Source organism: Eubalaena glacialis, chromosome 3 (assembly GCF_028564815.1).
Source record: "Eubalaena glacialis isolate mEubGla1 chromosome 3, mEubGla1.1.hap2.+ XY, whole genome shotgun sequence".
NCBI lineage: Eukaryota > Metazoa > Chordata > Mammalia > Artiodactyla > Balaenidae > Eubalaena > Eubalaena glacialis.
The window spans coordinates 80,318,200-80,335,737 of NC_083718.1; the positions used below are offsets into that span (position 1 = coordinate 80,318,200).

The 17,538-nt window shown below is 47.2% G+C and overlaps 2 protein-coding genes across 2 annotated transcripts in view; one reads left to right on the plus strand and one right to left on the minus strand.

Annotated features, from left to right (window-relative positions):
• Nucleotides 1–17,538, plus strand: part of IQGAP3 (IQ motif containing GTPase activating protein 3) — a 40,371-nt gene that overhangs the window by 1,456 nt on the left and 21,377 nt on the right. Inside the window, exons 2-13 of the mRNA XM_061185899.1 lie at nucleotides 1,178–1,265; nucleotides 6,815–6,971; nucleotides 7,616–7,693; nucleotides 9,013–9,089; nucleotides 9,837–9,904; nucleotides 9,994–10,107; nucleotides 10,348–10,526; nucleotides 10,972–11,050; nucleotides 11,624–11,787; nucleotides 12,308–12,395; nucleotides 14,005–14,168; nucleotides 15,684–15,841. Coding sequence (XP_061041882.1) covers nucleotides 1,178–1,265; nucleotides 6,815–6,971; nucleotides 7,616–7,693; nucleotides 9,013–9,089; nucleotides 9,837–9,904; nucleotides 9,994–10,107; nucleotides 10,348–10,526; nucleotides 10,972–11,050; nucleotides 11,624–11,787; nucleotides 12,308–12,395; nucleotides 14,005–14,168; nucleotides 15,684–15,841 — 1,414 coding nt within the window. The remainder of the gene's footprint in view (nucleotides 1–1,177; nucleotides 1,266–6,814; nucleotides 6,972–7,615; nucleotides 7,694–9,012; nucleotides 9,090–9,836; nucleotides 9,905–9,993; nucleotides 10,108–10,347; nucleotides 10,527–10,971; nucleotides 11,051–11,623; nucleotides 11,788–12,307; nucleotides 12,396–14,004; nucleotides 14,169–15,683; nucleotides 15,842–17,538) is intronic.
• Nucleotides 3,235–3,480, minus strand: LOC133088887 (cytochrome c oxidase assembly factor 6 homolog). The gene has a single exon (XM_061187013.1). The coding sequence runs from the start codon at nucleotides 3,436–3,438 to the stop codon at nucleotides 3,235–3,237; it is 204 nt and encodes a 67-aa protein (XP_061042996.1). The 5' UTR covers nucleotides 3,439–3,480.

Below are 17,538 nucleotides of genomic sequence, written 5' to 3' on the forward strand. Positions count from 1 at the left end.
CTGCATTTTATTTAGCTTGGAGACTATTTTACTCCTCAGGTGACCTATACCAAAAGGGAGAGTAAATACACCTTTGTGATCTTTTAAAATTCTCTGTCCTTCCACTTAAACCCAAGTGAGTGGCTTTTTTTCACGTGGTTCCCTCTGTTGAACTGCCTTTTCTCCCTTTCTGCCTGTTCATTCTTTAAGATTCTACTCACAGGTAGAATCCTTTGCTTCCTCTGCTGCTTCCGTAGACTATTTTTATTTATTTATTGGAGTATAATTGCTTTACAATGTTTTGTTAGTTTCTGCTGTACAGTGAAGTGAATCAGCTATATGTATACCTATATCCCCTCCCTCTTGGACCTCCCCCCTCCCCCCCCCCCACATCCCACCCATCTAGGTCATCACAGAGCACCGAGCTGAGCTTCCTGTGCTTTATACCTTGTCCCCACTAGCTATCTATTTTACACATGGTAGTGTATATATGTCCATCATAATCTCCCAGTTCTTCCCACCTTCCCCTTCCCGCCCTGTGTCCACATGTCCGTTCTCTATGTCTACGTCCATAGACTATTCATGAACTATGATCGCACTTCTCACATGAGGTTGAAGTTTTTTACTCCCATGTTTTTCTCTTCTAATAATAATCTTTGTATTTAGAGTAGGGGTCCGCTAGTCCAGTGCCTGACATATAGGAGGTATTGAATGAATGAATGGCTGCTGAATGATGAGTTCTAGTTGGTCCTGTTAACCTAGCCTCTGGGAGAGTACCTGAGGAGGATGACACAAGTACAGTTCTTGGAGAACTCAGAATCTAATTAGGGATAAAATGAGGAGCTAAGTTCCCAGCCAAGGAGGGATCTGGACATTCCTACTAGGAGGTACTGAGGGAAGAGCCGTGAAGTAGGTTTTGGAAGCGGGAGGTCAGGAAGATGGCTAGAGGGGAAAGGGAAGGAGTACCTCCAATACAGGAAGGATCCCCTCTTAAAGGGTGCGGAGGCCTCCCTTTAACAGGGTGCTGACTAGGATAGCTTTACTGGATGGGAGAGAAGATTTGAGCCAGTGTCCTGGGAATAGGGGGACAGACATGTGGGAGATGCCTCCGGTTTCTGAACAGAGTTGCCTTAGAAAGTCTGTTAAGAAGAAACTTGCTACAGCCCTCTGTCTAATGCTCCCCTCCTTGGTTCCTCAGATGAACGCCTCACAGCTGAGGAAATGGATGAGCAGAGGCGGCAGAATGTCGCCTATGAGTACCTGTGCCGGCTGGAGGAAGCCAAGCGGTGAGCAGAGGGACCGCCTCTCTCTGGTCTCCCTTTCCCACCCTGCCCACCCCAGGCACCTGCCCTCAAAGCAAATACAAAAAGACAAGAGTTCATTCTATGGGAAAGGGAAAGTTGAGATAGCATCTTTTTTTTTTTTTCTTTCAGACTATTTTTTAGAGCAGTTTTAGGTTCGCAGCAAAATTAAGAGAAAGATACAGGGGTTTTCCATATGCTTCCTCCCCACAAACATACATAGCCTCCCCCATTATCAACAGCCCCCACAAGAGTGGTATGTTTGTTACAATTGGTGAACCTACTTGGACACGTAATCCTCCAAAGTCCATAGTTTGCCTTAGAGTTCACTCTTCATGTTGTATACTGTAGTCTATGAGTTTGGACAAATGTATAATGACATATAGCCATCCATCATTATAGTATCATAGAGTAGTTTCACTACCCTAAAAAGTCTCTGTGTTTCATTTATTCATTCCCTCTGCCCCACCGCCACCCCCAACTTCTGGCAACCACTCATCTTTCTACTGTCTCCATACTTTTGCCTTTTCCAGAATTTCACATACCTGGGATAATACAATATGTAGGCTTTTCAGATGGGCTTCTTTTACTTAGTAATATGCATTTAAATTTCCTCCATGTCTTTTCATTGCTTCCTAGCTCATTTTTTACTAGTGCTGAATAATATTCCATTGTCTAGATGTACCACAGTTTATTAATCCATTCACCTATTGAGGGTAATCGTGGTCGCTTCCAAGTTTTGGCAGTTATGAATAGAGCTGCTATAAACATCCTTGTGCAGGTTTTTATGTAGATGTAAGTTTTCGACTCCTTTGGCTGAATACCAAAGAGCACAATTGCTGGATCATATGGTAAGAGTATGTTTAGCTTTGTAAGAAACCACCAAACGGCTTTCCAAAGTGGCTGTACAATTTTGTATTCCCACCAGCAACGAATGAGAATTCCTGTTGCTCCACATCCTCAGCAGCATTTGGTGTTATCAGTGTTCCAGATTTTGACAATTCTAATAGATGTATATTGGTATCTCACCATTGTTTTAATTCACATTTCCCTGATGACATATGATGTGAAGCATCTTTTCAGATGCTTATTTGCCATCTGTATATCTTCTTTGTATATCTTTCTTTGGTGAGGTGTCTGTTAAGGTCTTTGTCCCATTTTTTAATCAGACTGTTTGTTTTCTTACTGTTGAGTTTTAAGAGTTCTTTGTATATCTTGGGTAACAATCTTTTATCAGATGTGTCTTTTTTTATAATTATTTTATTTTATTTTATTTTATTTATTTTTGGCCATGCCATGTGGCTTGCGGGATCTTAGTTCTCTGACCAGGGATTGAACCTGGTCCCTGGCAGTGAAAGTGCCGAGTCCTAACCGCTGGACCGCCAGGGAATTCCCTCAGATGTGTCTTTTGCAAATATTTTCTCCCAGTCAGTGGCTTGTCTTATTATTTTCTTGACATTGCCTTTTGTAGAGCAGAAGTTTTAATTTTAGTGAAATCTAGCTTATTAATTATTTCTTTCAAGGATTGTGCCTTTGGTGTTGTATCTAAAAAGTCATTGCCATACCCAAGGTCATCTAGGTTTCCCCATATGTTGCCTTCTAGGAGTTTTACAGTTTTGCGTTTTACTTTGAAGTTGATGCTCCATTTTGAGTTGATTTTTGTGAAGGGTGTAAGGTCTAGGTCTAGGTTCATTTTTTTTTTTTTTTTTTTTTTCTGTTCTCCTATTCTTATTATCTTTCACACTGTTGTATTTTTAGAAATCAATAATGTAGAATTCTTTTCAGTAAAATGTGTCCTGTTATAAGTCACTCTTGTTTGATAAATTTGAGATGTTGGGAGCATTCTTTTTTATAGTGTATAATTCTGTCCTTTTCCTTTTAACAAATTTCAGTTTCATAAAAGTTTTTTTTTCTTTAACTGATTTTACCCCCAGGAGGGCTATAAATGCATGATTTAATATTCTGCTCTTTTTAAACGAATATTAAGGTAAAACCACCTCAGCTGATCGATTATCCACTGTTGGGGACAACTTGATTCAAATGAGCTTCTTAACTTCTTGCACTGAGAAGCGTCCTCTGTGTTCTCATCTGAACACTTCCAGTACTCATCCCGGGCTCCCCAGCAAGCCTGCCTTTCTTTCATAGATGGGGCTGCCATTCCTAGTGGGCTCAAGCTCTCCGCCCGCCCAGAACCAGGCTCCCTTCGACGGGAGGAGAGTCACGCAGCCCAGCAACCGAGAAAGAAGGGCGCGGTGCCGAGGACTGGCGCCGTACTGTCGCCTCGCCTGCTTGAGCTCAAGCGGCGTAGACCCCCGCCCCCCTCAAGGAAACAATTTGGTCTAGGTTCATTTTTTGCATGTGGATGTCTAGTTATTCCAGCACCATTTGTTGAGGAGACTATCTCTGCTCCATTGTATTGCCTTTGCTCCTTTGTCAAAGATCAACTGACTATATTTATGTGGGTCTCTGTTCTGTTCCACGGACCTATTTGCCTATTCTTTCACCAATACCACACTGTCTTGATTACTGTGGCTAAGTCAGGTAGTGTTAGTGTACCAGCTTTGCTCTTCTCCTTCAATATCATGTTGGCTATTCTGGGTATTTTGTCTCTCCATGTAAAGTTTAAGAGTCTCATGCTCTAGCACAGGGAGATCAGCTCGGTGCTTTGTGACCACCTAGAGGGGTGGGATAGGGAGGGTGGGAGGGAGGGAGATGCAAGAGGGAAGAGATATGGGAACATATGTATAACTGATTCACTTTGTTATAAAGCAGAAAGTAACACACCATTGTAAAGCAATTATACTTCAATAAAGATGTTTAAAAAACAAAACAAAAAAAAAAAAAACTTTCACATCATCAACAAGAAGTCTATGAAAAAAAAAAAAAAAAAAAGAGTCTCATGCTCCACTGACTGAGTTAGCCGGGTGTGCCTCCATGTAAACTTTATTTTTATTTATTTATTATTATTTTTTTTTAATTTATTTTTGGCTGAGTTGGGTCTTCGTTGCTCCGCGCAGGCTCTCTCTAGTTGCCGCGAGCGGGGGCCACTCTTCACCGAGGTGCGCAGGCTTCTCACTGCGGTGGCCCCCCCGCACCCCCCCCACCCCCCCCACCCCCCCCACCCCGTTGCAGAGCACGGGCTCCAGGCGCAAGGGCTTCAGTAGTTGTGGATCGCGGGCTCCAGAGCACAGGCTCAGCAGCTGTGGCGCACAGGCCTAGCTGCTCCGCGGCATGTGGGATCCTCCCGGACCAGGGCCCGAACCCGTGTCTTCTGCATTGGCAGGCGGATTCCCAACCACTGCGCCACCAGGGAAGCCCCCATGTAAACTTTAGAATCAGTGTGTGGAGATCCACAAAATAGCTTGCTGGGGTTTTGATTAGGACTGCATTGAATCTATAGCTCAGGTTGGGAAGAACTAACATCTTGACAATATTGAGTCTTCCTATCCATGAATATGGACTATCTCTCCATTTATTTAGTTCTTCTTTGATTTCATTCATCAGAGTTTTGTAGCTTTCCTCATGTAGATCTTGTACATATTTTGTTAGATTTATACCTAAGTATTTCATTTTTGGGGTGCTAATGTAAATGGTATTGTGTTTTTAATTCAAATTCCACTTGTTTGTTGCTGATGAATTGGAAAGCAGTTGACTTTTATTTTATTTTATTTATTTATTTATTAAACATCTTTATTGGAGTATAGTTGTTTTACAATGGTGTGTTAGTTTCTGCTTTATAATATTTTATTTTATTATTTTTATATTTATTATATTTTATTTATTTATTTATTTGGTGGTGCCAGGTCTTAGTTGCGGCAGGTGGGCTCCTTAGTTGCGGCTCGCGGGCTTCCTAGCTGCGGCTTGCCGGCTTCTTAGTTGTAGCACATGTGCTCCTTAGTTGTAGCCGGCGGACTCCTTAGTTGTGGCTGGCGGGCTTCGTAGTTGTGGCTCGCGGGCTCCTTAGTTGCGGCATGCATGTGGGATCTAGGTCCCTGACCAGGGATCAAACCCAGGCCCCCTGCATTGGGAGCACAGAGTCTTAACCACTGGGCCACCAGGGAAGTCCCGCAATTGACTTTTATATATTAACCTTGTCTTTTGCAACCTTGCTATAATCACTTATTAATGCCACGAGTTTTCTGGTATCGTGCTTTCAGATTTTCTACAAAGACGATCATGCCATCTGTGAACAGAGACAACATCGCGTCCTTTTATCCCCTTACATACTTTAATACATATCTCTATATATGGACATTTGCTTACATAACCACAATACCATTATAATACCCACCTAAGTTATCCATTAATCCTTGGAAGATCAGCACCGAGGCCATTTTCAAATTTTCCTGATAGTCCAAAAACATCATCTATTTTTACAGTTGGCTTATTCAGTTAAGGATCTGAAAGAGTTCACATATTACATTTGGTTGTTATGTACTACTAAGTCTTCTTTCATCTAGAACTGACATAAACAGTTCTTTATGTCATTGACTTGTTGAAGAAACCGGGTCATTTGTCCTGTAGAACATCCTACATTCTGGCTTTGTCTATTCACTTCCTGTGTCCCTCAACTTGTTCCTCTGTACCCCATATTCCCTGTGAATGGATGTTGGCTCTAAAGACAGGATAAATGCTTAATTCTTTCCTTTTAATCAATAGCATATTTTTAATGTTCTCCAAAGAAAGTAGGTAGGATGGGGTAGATAGAAAACCAGGGTGTCTGTGTCAGGGAAGGCATGAAGGGCGGTGTGACTGGCTCTCTCTTTGAAAACAGATCTTTCCTATAGACCCCAACATGTGGAGAAGCCCTTATTCTCTCCCTCATACAATCATCAGCCATAATAATACTTTACATTTATATTCAAAGTGTTTTCACATTCATTAACTCATTTAATCCTGGCAGCTGCCCACTGAAGCAGGAAGTACAGGTGGTATCTTCATTTTGCAGATTATGCAGCTGAGCCCCAGAGAGGTGAAGTGGGGGAGATGGTGTGGAAAGCAGGTCTTCTGATTTGAAGGGCTGTGACCTTTCTGTCCCTTTGTGCTGCTCCCCTCGCTTCAACCCTGGGGCTTCCCTACTCCCCTCATCATCATCAAAGCTGGGTTATGGGCTGTGTAGACATGACCTTTGTATACCTGGGTTCTCAGAACATGCAGAATAAGAGAAGTAAGCAGGTACAATTTGGTTCAATAGCCAAATGCATAACCAGACTGAGTGAGAGGTTATATCATGTAACAGGTAAGAGCCTGTTTAAGCCTCACTGATGATGGGCAGCTTCAGTATCTGTCAGGGAAGATGTATAGGGTGGGTGGGGGCTGAGGATAGACCAATCCCAGTGTTTGGGGCAGCTTGGGAGAAGGTGGGAACAGCCAGGCAATGGGCAGAGAGGGGAGTTGGGAGTAGGGCAGGAACAGGAGGCAGGAGAGAGTGAGAGGCTGCTTAGGGGGAGAGAGGGAGGGAGGGAAGGTCTTGTGGTTGGAATGAAGTGCTGTGGCCTGCCAGAGGGGGTGAGAAGCTGCTCTCATGCTCTCAGCTGGATGGAGGCCTGCCTGAAGGAGGAGCTTCCGTCCCCGGTGGAGCTGGAGGAGAGCCTCCGGAACGGAGTGCTGCTGGCCAAGCTGGGCCACTGTTTTGCACCCTCTGTGGTTCCCTTGAAGAAGATCTATGACGTGGAGCAGCTACGGTACCAGGTGGGGAGCAGAGGTCTCTACTTTCTACCTTCTTCCTCTCAAACTATCTGTTCTCAAAGTTGTGAGAGTGGGGTGACCATATAATTTATTGTCCAAACCTGGGTACTATCGAGGATAAAAAGGGTGCTAGTAATCATTGCACTGGAACAAAGGGTTTCAATTGATGTGTTGCAGCCAGGCGGTGTGTACTATGCTTAGCAGCAAGGGGCATTTGCTAGGTGGGCTTTGAGATACCTCTGATATGAGAACTTCCAAGCAGACTTTTCTACCCACAGTCTACACTCAGAGGCTTGTGAGCTTTGCCACCTTGAAGTTACTTCCAGGACATGCTGCCCCTTCCCTGTGCTCTAGTCAACCCAACCCGCCTCTCCTTCCCATCCCAGCTCCGGACTCCCCTTTTCCAGGAAGCCTTACTAGCTTGCTAATCCCATCCCTGTGCCATCCTTCCCAAATAACCCACTGGGTCATCCGTCCCTGGTGGTTTCTCTCTGTCTTTGTGTCTCTGTCCTGGGGGGGATGGGAAATCCATAGGACAGGGTCCTCTGCCCCCACCCCTTGAATCTTCAAGCTGTGGTCTGGGCTCTACCCAGAGGGAACCCTGAGAACTGTGGAAATAGATTCTCTTCTCTTTCCTTCCCTTTTAGGCAACTGGCTTGCATTTCCGTCACACGGACAACATCAACTTTTGGCTGTCTGCAGTAGCCCACATCGGTCTGCCTGTGGTAACATCGGGTCTCAAGACTGGGGTTCATCTTTGCTCTTCGCCAGCACCCGCACCTCCACCACACACATGCTTTATCTCCCTGGCACTCTTTAGTGCTCATCTCCATGTGTCTTCTAAATGAACTTAATCTAAGAGTTTAAGTTCCCTGAGGCTGTATGTCTTTGAACCATGTTACTTGGTCTCTGTCTTCACTTCCTTGTGGGTAAGGGAAGTGAAGGGAGGTGAAGGCAACCTGGCACAGGATGCATTGTTCCCATTAGTCAGTGAGGCCCCTATATAACACAGGAGGTGGGCCTCACGTTGGCCAGCCATCTTTCCACCAGAATTTCATAGCGTGAAGCAAGGACACACCACATCCCAAGGCGGTAGACTTGGAAGCCTAGGCCAGGACCCCAGCTGGACACATGCTGCATGTCCTCTCACTCTTTTACTCTCAGTTTGTTTCTCATCTGTAAAATGGGGATAGTAATCCCTCCCCTGTCTTCCTTATAAGGTTGTCAGGAAGATCACATGATCTGTGTGAATTCCTTTTGTGAATTATAAAGAACTATACAAATTAAGGCATAAGATTCTGTAGTGTTTTTCTTCACTGTAGAAGGCAATTATAAGACAAGGAAATAACAGTTAAGACAGATGCTTTGGTGAGAGGCAGATCAATAGAGGCCATGTGTTCTCAGTGAGGCTAGAACACTTTTAAGTCTCTAGATTTGGTCCTTTCTTATGTATCTAAGGTAACCAATAGGTATTGAGGTTAAACCTCATTACAGTCGCCAGGTGGCATGAGAAATCATGCCTAGGGTTACTCAGTTCTTAGAGGGGCCCCCACTGATCAGAGACCTCTGGCTTGAAGACAGAGATGGCATGCCCTGACCCTTTGCGGTCCTTGGCACTGTGTGTTTCATTAGGCCCCTTGTGGAGTCATGGCCAGCTCCCAGCATGCCACCTTTCTGGCAAGAGTCCAAGGTGAGGGGCACAGGCTGGCTGTGTCTGTAGGATGAACAGGGGCCCTGTTTCTCTTGGAGCATGTGGCCTGCGTCCTATAGCCTTGATAGCCTTGTCTGGTGTTTGGTTAATCTGGGGCTGTGTGTCCGTGGCTGGGTCTTGGCTTAGTAAGTGTCCCCAGTGCCTTTCTTTTACACTGAGTGCGTGGATGCAGTGCTGACTGTAAAGAGTTGGGGAGATTGACCCAGAAGCCCCAGGCAGCAAAGGAGTATACACCCCAGGTCAGAGAGGAAGACCCATTCCTCAGCCCCTCTCTCCATATCTGGTGCTGCTTCAAAGTCTTCAATGGCAGTAATTGGCTGGTTTCCCCTCTAGACCTTCTTCCCAGAGACCACGGACATTTATGACAAGAAGAACATGCCCCGGGTGGTCTACTGCATCCATGCACTCAGGTGAGATACCAAGACTTTTGTCATCCAGGTTCCTCTAGGTGGATGCAACCAACGGTCAACAGCAACAAACATTGCAGCAGGGAGGATGGAAGATAGACCACAGGGAACACTTCTCAGAGTGACATTTTTGATCTACATAGTTTTGTTTAGATTTATGTGCATGCTGGAGGGCACATTTATGTGTGATCTGTGTGGATGAAGGGAAAGAGCGGGCAGGGAAGAGTGTTCAGCTTGTGACTGGGGTGCAAGGAAGTCAGATTAGGATGCATCAGGAGTGTCACATGCCGTCAGTGTGAATGGAGAAGGCTATTTAGTCCTACTCACAGCCAGCCATCAGCAACCAGTTGGCTAAATCATAGAAAGTAATTGACCAGTTCCTATGTCCATCATGTCATCTCTTCCTGACTTCATTTCCCATATCCTTTGAGGACTCTGTGCCTTAGCTTAGCGGGTCTCTGCTTGCTATGCCCTTTCCATCCTCCATCTCCATCCAGTGACCTGCAACTGCAATGTGTCCTTCTCTGTGAAGCCTTCGCAATCCCCCCAGAGCTCCTACAGCATCTTATTTTTCTGCTATAGCATTGCCTTGTGCCGACTTACAATAACATCTCTCCCTGTGAATGGGGGATGACTTGTGGGCAGGTGCTGTATGGTCTTCATCTCCAGGTCCCCATAGTATCTCCTGCAAACCTATTATAGGCAGCATGTGAAAATGAATAGGCCCCAATGCCTTCCATTCTTTCCTAGTCTCTTCCTCTTCCGGCTGGGATTGGCCCCTCAGATACATGATCTATATGGGAAAGTGAAATTCACAGGTAAGCCCAGCTCCTTCCCCAACCACCACAGTCTGGGCAGGTCTTGGGGGTTCCGGGCCTGATGAAGGGCATCTGTGCTATTATTGCAGCTGAGGAACTCAGCAACATGGCCTCTGAACTAGCTAAATATGGCCTCCAGCTGCCTGCCTTCAGCAAGATCGGGGGCATCCTGGCCAATGAACTCTCAGTGGATGAGGCTGCAGGTAGAGACCAGGCTCCCCTGCTGGGGTAGTTCAGTGAGTATGGGAGGACTCTGAACCTTATAGCCCCTGCATAAATCCTGGATACTTCTCATCATAGGCAGGGCCAACAGCCTACCTGGCTTGCCTGGCCCTTATGGATGGAAAAAGGGGATGATGTCAGAGTGGTCTGCAGCTGGTTATGCTGTAGCTGGACTGGGGTTTGCTCTGGCATCCTGACCTTGTTTTCATGTCCCCTCCTAGTCCATGCAGCTGTTCTTGCCATCAATGAGGCAGTGGAGCGAGGAGTGGTCAAGGACACCCTGGCTGCCTTGCAGAATCCCAGTGCTCTGCTGGGGAATCTTCGAGAGCCTCTGGCAGCCATCTACCAGGAGCTGCTGGCCCAGGCCAAGATGGAGAAGGCTGCCAATGCCAGGAACCACGTAAGGAGCCTTGGATGGCAGGGGCCGAAAAGCTGGGTGGCCTGGAAAATCGCGAGTGAAACCAGGACTCCTATTTGTCCTGTCTTCGGAATCCAAAGTTGCCTAGAGAAACCAACTTGTCAGTTATTTTTGAGAAACAAGAGAGGAACTCAGGAGAATAATGGGAATTCAAAAGAGAAGATAGGGGAAAATGTTCTGGGGCAGGGCTGAGGGATTGGAATGTAGAACTGGATGAGATTAGACTGGAGATTCCAAAGGGTAGTTCAACTTAACTGTGTCAGTGCCAGGGGGTTAGATCCCACGATTTCCTCAGATTCCTTCCAACCAGACTGACCTTTGGCCTTGGAAAGACCCCCAGAAGAAGAAATAGTTATAGACAGGGAGGGAGGAGTAAGAAAGATTGAATTGGTTTTCCCAGGTTCCCCTCTCAATGTAGTTTTTGCAGAATGATGGAGAAAGCCAGGACATCTATGACTGCTACCTAACTCAGGCTGAAATCCAGGGCAACATCAACCACGTCAATGGTAAGAGAGAAAGGCCAGGAGGGGTTTGAAGGGTAAGCCCCCGCTTAGGGAGTTTTGGGCTTGGCTTCTCTCAGGCCAGAAGGCCCATGACCTCACTTGGGCCAACACTTATTTCAAGGGAAGATCAAAGTCAAGGCTGTGTGTGCTCTGTTTTACGTCTGTTAATGTCTGGAGAAGTGGTCGCTGTCAAGGGGGCTTCTGTTTGAATGGACATCCATAGAGTGGACAGAGGCAAAGGGGCAGGCTTTTCAGCTCTTGGTCCTGGGGGCAGTTGGTCTGGGGTCCTTCAAGAAGAGAGTTTGGAGAATGGATGGGGGTAGGGGATCAGGGCAGGAGAGGCTGCTTGAAAGCCCGGGATGGAGTGTGCCTCTGCCTTTTTAGGTCAGGATATCCTCAGGGTATGGGTGGTGAGATGGGAAGGCTGTGAAGATCAAGCTGAAGAATTTGGGCTGGGCCCTAGGAGCTCAGGGGGCAGGGGTGAGGGTAACCCTGGGCAGGCAGGAAGAGGGCTGAACTGGGGATGTTAAGGGGTGGGCTTTCTCACTATCCATTATGGAGTCTTGGTCTTTTCAGTCCATGGGGCTCTAGAAGTTGTTGATGATGCCCTGGAAAGACAGAGCCCTGAGGCCTTGCTTGAGGCCCTTCAAGACCCTGTCCTGGCCCTGCAAGGAGTGAGGAGAGACTTTGCATACTGGTACCTGGAACAGCTGAGCTCAGACAGAGAGCAGAAAGCACAGGTCAGGCTCTGTCTATGACCTGCTACCTCCTCTATCTGACTCTAGGATGGGGGAGGGCCTCACCACTGTCAATTCTTTGTATTCAGTAAGTGCTGACTACATGTTTAAATGGTTAAATTACCCCAAAGCCTAATGGACCAGACTGATCAGCTTCTGCCTTCTGAGAATCTCTCGTACTGACTGGGGGGGACCCAGGGGCAGTCCAGTAGGCAGTGATATGCTCCCCCATTGCTGAATTGAGGCCTCAAGTTAGCAATCTTATTTTCAATGCTGTTGACTTTCCCCCTGACACTATATTTGTGTTGCCCGTGTTGTTATTTCAGATGCTTGCTGGGTAAGAAAGAGCCAGAGGTTAGAGATGAGTTCTGAGGGATGGGTGGGCCAGGCTAGTCTGCCTAAAGGGAAGAGGTGGGATTGAGGGTGGGCGACTGGGTGGACCTGGGGCTCATGCTGGCAGCTCCTGAAGTATGTTCATGGTCCCAGGAGGACTCTCTTCTACTGCATCTCTTCCCTCTTCCAGGAGCTGGGCCTGGTGGAGCTTCTGGAAAAGGAGGAGGTCCAAGCTGGTGTGGCTGCAGCCAACATAAAGGGTGATCAGGAGCAAGCCAGTAAGTCATCTCCAGACTGAGACCTGGTCTGGGTGTATCACTGGCTCTTGGGAGAGCATGTAACTCCTTTGCCAGCTTCTGTGTAGAGCAAGGTAGACTGCTGCCCGATTTTCCAGCTCCCCACCTAGTGTGCCCTATTCCTGGTCGCCTGGGGGGATGCTACAGGTAAGTTCATTAAGGCCCTGTAGATAATGACAGTCAGTACTGCACCAGGCTGGACTTCTAGGGCAGGCAGTTTCCTTCTAGGCACCTCCCCTGTATTTTGACCGTCTCAACTTGGTTGAGTTCCTTTGGCTTCTGAAATATAGTGATGGCCCAGATGAGAGAGAAACTCATGATCCAGCTCAGTTTCCCTTAAAAACATGATATACAAATATAATTCTTTATTAAAAGAATGTGTGTTAGCGATTGTCTCCCTCCAAGGGGATCAATCTGGATAGCAGGCGTGAAGAGAAATAGAGTGCCGAGGCGCCACGCAGCAGCCTGTGGACACAACACCTGGCACGAATTCTTGCCTCCGACTGGACTTGCTCAGTCACCCTTCACCTTTGTCTGGCAGGGCTCTCCGTGGCTATCTCATGGAGCCCCCAGGCCGCTCCTGGCTAACTGCCTGCTTATCGCTCAGTTCCTTGCTGTTGCCAGAGTGATCGCTCAAGCACAGATCTGATCTTAGCTTCTTTGTTGAACATCTTCAGACCTTCATGGGTTCTTCCATATTTCTCCTAGACTTTAGTCCCATCTCCTCAGCATGGTAGGTGAGACCTTCCAAATGTCTCCCCCAACCCTTCTCTTCACATCCCACCAGCCCAGTTGAGTCAGATGACCTGTTCTTCCTTGACTGCCCACAGCTTTGCCCACTGCCAGGCCTCTGGTCCTCTGGATTACAGTTCTCCCACGTTTTCACCAGTGGAAAGCAGATGAAAATATCCTGCAGAGCTGCCTCAAATGCCTCCTCCTCTGTGAGATCTTCCTACTCTCTCCCCCTAGAATCCCTCCTCCCCCGCGCTGCCAGTGGATTTGCGGGGAGGGGAAGTACCTCTCTCATAGCAGTGACAGCAATGCAGTGTAGGTAATTTTGTATCCTTATTTTTCCCCAGTGGATTTTGTGCTCCTTGATGTCAATGCCCATATCTGCTTGGCATTTTATAAGCCCCAGCATTTGAAAACTAAAACTACATAGATACACCAGGGCCCCTTTTTAGCTTACTCTCGCCTTTTGCAGCCCAAATGGCTCCACCTTGGAGCTAGTTCCCTATTCCTCTGCGCTGTCCTCAAGATTTGGTCCCTGGAGCCCCTTGACTAACCTCATCTTAGTTGTGCTACATAGCCTCCTGTCAATCTTATGCTCACCACCCTAGGAATTCACGTCTGCTATGACAGCCACCTGCTGAGCTACTCAACTTCTAGGCCTGACAAATTGCTTCTTCCAGAGCCTCTTCTTAAAGCGACCCAACCCCTTTCCCTCCTGAACATTTAGAAACGCATTTTGAACCTAGCAGAGGTTCAAAGCCATTTCCCCTCAGAGAGCACCAGCAGAACCTAGTTAGCCAGGAGAGTGGAAATAGCACTGGATACCCAGCCTGTACAGCCTCTCCCTCCTCCCCTGCAGTGCTCCAGGCTGTGCAGAGGATCAACAAAGCCATCCAGAGGGGCGTGGCAGCTGACACCGTGAAGGAGCTGATGTGCCCGGAAGCCCAGCTGCCTCCAGTGTACCCCTTTGCATCAGCTGTGTACCAGCAGGAGCTGGCAGTGCTCCAGCGGCAGCAGCAGGGGGTAAGCCCTAGAAATGAGGATCCAGCTCTTGGGTTCCCAAGGAGCTGGAGGGATCAGAGCAGTCAGTCCAGAGCACCCATGAGGGCACCCTTAGATGCTGGCAAGAGATTAGGGGTGGGAGGTGGGCTACCATCCTTGCCATTCTGAGTGTATTATAATAGCAAATACCTTTGAGCAAACACTGCTTTAAACACTCATTTAATCCTAAAAGAACCCTATGAGGTATGTAGTATTATTTCCATTTTAGAGATGAGGAAACGGATACAGAAGTTAAGTAACTTGCCCAAAACAGCTGTGGCTGGCAGTGCTGGGAGTGCATGCAAAGCTGAATATACTTGAAGCCTATGCTTTTAACCACTCTGCTGTCCCACCTCCCCCTGTCCATACAGCTTCTCTGACGGTGAGGTGATAGGGCCCTCCTGTAGGGACTTCCCAGCCTGTTGGAGGAGTTAGAATACACCCGAGGGTCCAGGCAGAGACACAGGGAGGAGTAGATGATGTAAATGGGAGATGACTTCACACTAGGGAAATGGAAGGGGCAGAGCTCAGGGTAAGTCTGGGAAGGCTTCTCGGAAGAGAGGAGACTCAATAAAGAATCCTAACCACAGCAGGCATTTATAGAGCATCGACTCCAGGCATGACACTCAGGAAGTGCATGGTCTCAATGTATGAGACTATAGTACAAGGAAGCATAAAATAAGTCCTAAGAAGTAAAGCATAGCGACTAATGTGGACTTCAGAGCCAGAATGCTTGAGTTAAATTTCAGCTCTACTGCTTCCTAGCTACGTGACCTTGGGCAAACTATTTACCTCCTCTGCCCCTCAATTCATATACAAAATGGGAACAATAATATACTTATTTCATAGGATTGTTGTAAGGATTAAATGAGTTAACATATGTGCTTAGAAGTGAGCCTGGCGTGAAATTTTTAGCCATCATCATCATCATCATTATTATTATTATTATTATTTGCAGCATTCTATTTGTAGAGGACAGGAAGGGTGCTCCAGACAGGGAACAGCACAAGCAGATATTTGAGAAGGAGGAGAAGACTGCGCAGGGAAGTGGCCCTTGGGTGTGTAGTACAGCATGAGGAGCCCACATAATCTTGCTCTCAGTGTGCCCAGGGCCTAGTGCAGTTCTTGGTGTGTGGTAGGGACCAGAAAGGAGCAGGTAGAACTCACTGGTTGAATGTGGGCTCTGGTATCCGGCAGTTAGCTTTAACTTATATTTCTTGACTATGGGTTCATCTGTGAAATAGGGATATTAACAATACTTACCTCTTTGGCTTGTTATGAAAATTAACTGATATTGTGCACGAAGTACTTATACATTGAGCACATAGTAAGCATTCTCAAGTATTAAGTATGATTAATTATTAGTGAATGGATTAGGCCATAGGTGTTTTGAGACAGAGACTCTGGGATGTGGGAGAGTCTTGGGGGCAGGATGGCAGGCAGACCCCCGAGGCCCTTCACCAGCCCGCTAGGGAATCAGCCCTCCCTCTGTTGTAGGAGCTTGGCCAGGAGGAGCTCTTCGTGGCTGTGGAGATGCTCTCAGCCGTGGTCCTGATCAACCGAGCTCTGGAGGCTAGGGATGCCAGCAGCTTCTGGAGCAGTCTGGTGAACCCCGCCACAGGGCTGGCCGAGGTGGAAGGAGAGAATGCTCAACGGTGAGAAAGGTTAAGGTTTAGCCGCGTGTTGAGAGAGGGGATGGGTGGGTGATGGAGGAAATGTAGCCAAGAGTCCAAGTTCTTGTGCTCGGAGACTAGTCTTCTGCATGATGCCCTGTTCTCCGGCACAGGCCCACCCTCTGGGTCTATTTGCAGTTCCCTGGCCTGTGTTTCTCCTGGGAGTGGGTGGGTTCACAGTCATTCCCCTTTCCTCCATTTATTTAATCTTTTATCACAAAGGTTTGAGTACCCACTCATGTGCCAGATACTATTTTTTTTTCTTCAATTATTTATTTATTTAGTTGCACTGGGTCTTAGTTGTGGCTCGCGGGCTCCTTAGTTGTGGCACGTATGCTCCTTAGTTGTGGCCAGCAGCCTCCTTAGTTGTGGCATGCAAACTCTTAGTTGCAGCATGCATATGGGATCTAGTTCCCTGACCAGGGATTGAACCCAGTCCCCCTGCATTGGGAGCGTGGAGTCTTAACCACTGCTCCACCAGGTAAGTCCTGCCAGGTACTATTCTAGGTGCTGGGAAACAACAGTGAACAAAACAGAGTTCCCTGCTCTCATCTAACTTATGTGCTAGTAGAGGGAGACAGACAAAAAACAAACATGTCAAATGATTAGAAGAGCTATGGTGGTTAAAAAAACAGGGCAAAGCAGATAAAGGGTGAGGACATGGTAAGGGCAGTTTGTCTCTGCTACATAGTATGGTTATGGAAGCCTTCTTTGGTAGGGGGGTCATTTTGAGAGAGACCTAAAGGGCATAAGTGATGGCCATGAGCTATCTGGGGCACAGACCCTGAAAAAGAAGTGTCCTTGGTGTGTTCAAAGAACACAAGGAAGCCACGAGGCAGAGTGGAGGGAGGGAGGGAGAATAATGGGAGAAGAAGTTGCAGAGGCTGGATCATGTAGGCCTCTGGCTTTTACTCTGAGTGAGGAAGGAAGCCACGGGGCAGGGGGGATTTGAGCGAGGAGGGAGGTGATCTGACCTACTTTTAACCGGATCACTCTGGCTGCTGTGCCGAGAATCGACTACAGGGTTAGAAGGGAAGAAGCGGGGAAACCTGTTAAATGTCTATTGGAGTAACCTGGGTGAGAGTTGATGGAGGCTTGGCCTAGGGGGGTAGCAGTTGAGGTGGTGAAAAGGAGCCAGATTTTGGATATATTCTGATAGCTGAACTGACAGGATTTGGTTATGTGGTGGATATGGGGTGTGAGAGAGACTGGAGACGGGTATGACTCCCAAGACTTTTGGCCTGAGAAGTTGGAGTAAACATTTACCAAGATGGGAAAGACTGTGGGAAACGCAGGTTGAATGGGGGGGATCGGGAGTTTAGATGTTTGCTGCTGGGCTTGCGGTGATTTTTGGCGTTCACGTGGAGATGCTGAGCAGGCAGCTGACATTTATGAATGGGCTATTGGTGTACTTTTTGGAGTCATTAGAACGTGGTGTTTCAAGCCATGAGATTAGGTGAGATCACTTAGGATGTGAGCATGGAGAGAGAAGAGGCCTGAAGACTGAGTCTTGGGATGCTCTGACATTTAGAGGTGAAGGAGGAACCAGCAGAGGAGACTTAGAAAGGACAACCTGTAAGGCGAGACGAGAACCAGGAGAATGTGACGTCCTGGATGTCAAGTGAGGAAAGTAGTCCAGAAGTTTCCCCTGACCTCTGGCTGATGATGCACATACTACC

Coding starts and splice junctions, on each gene's coding strand:
- LOC133088887 (XM_061187013.1), bottom strand. CDS start 3,438: ATGGCAGCCCCATCTATGAAAGAAAGGCAGGCTTGCTGGGGAGCCCGG.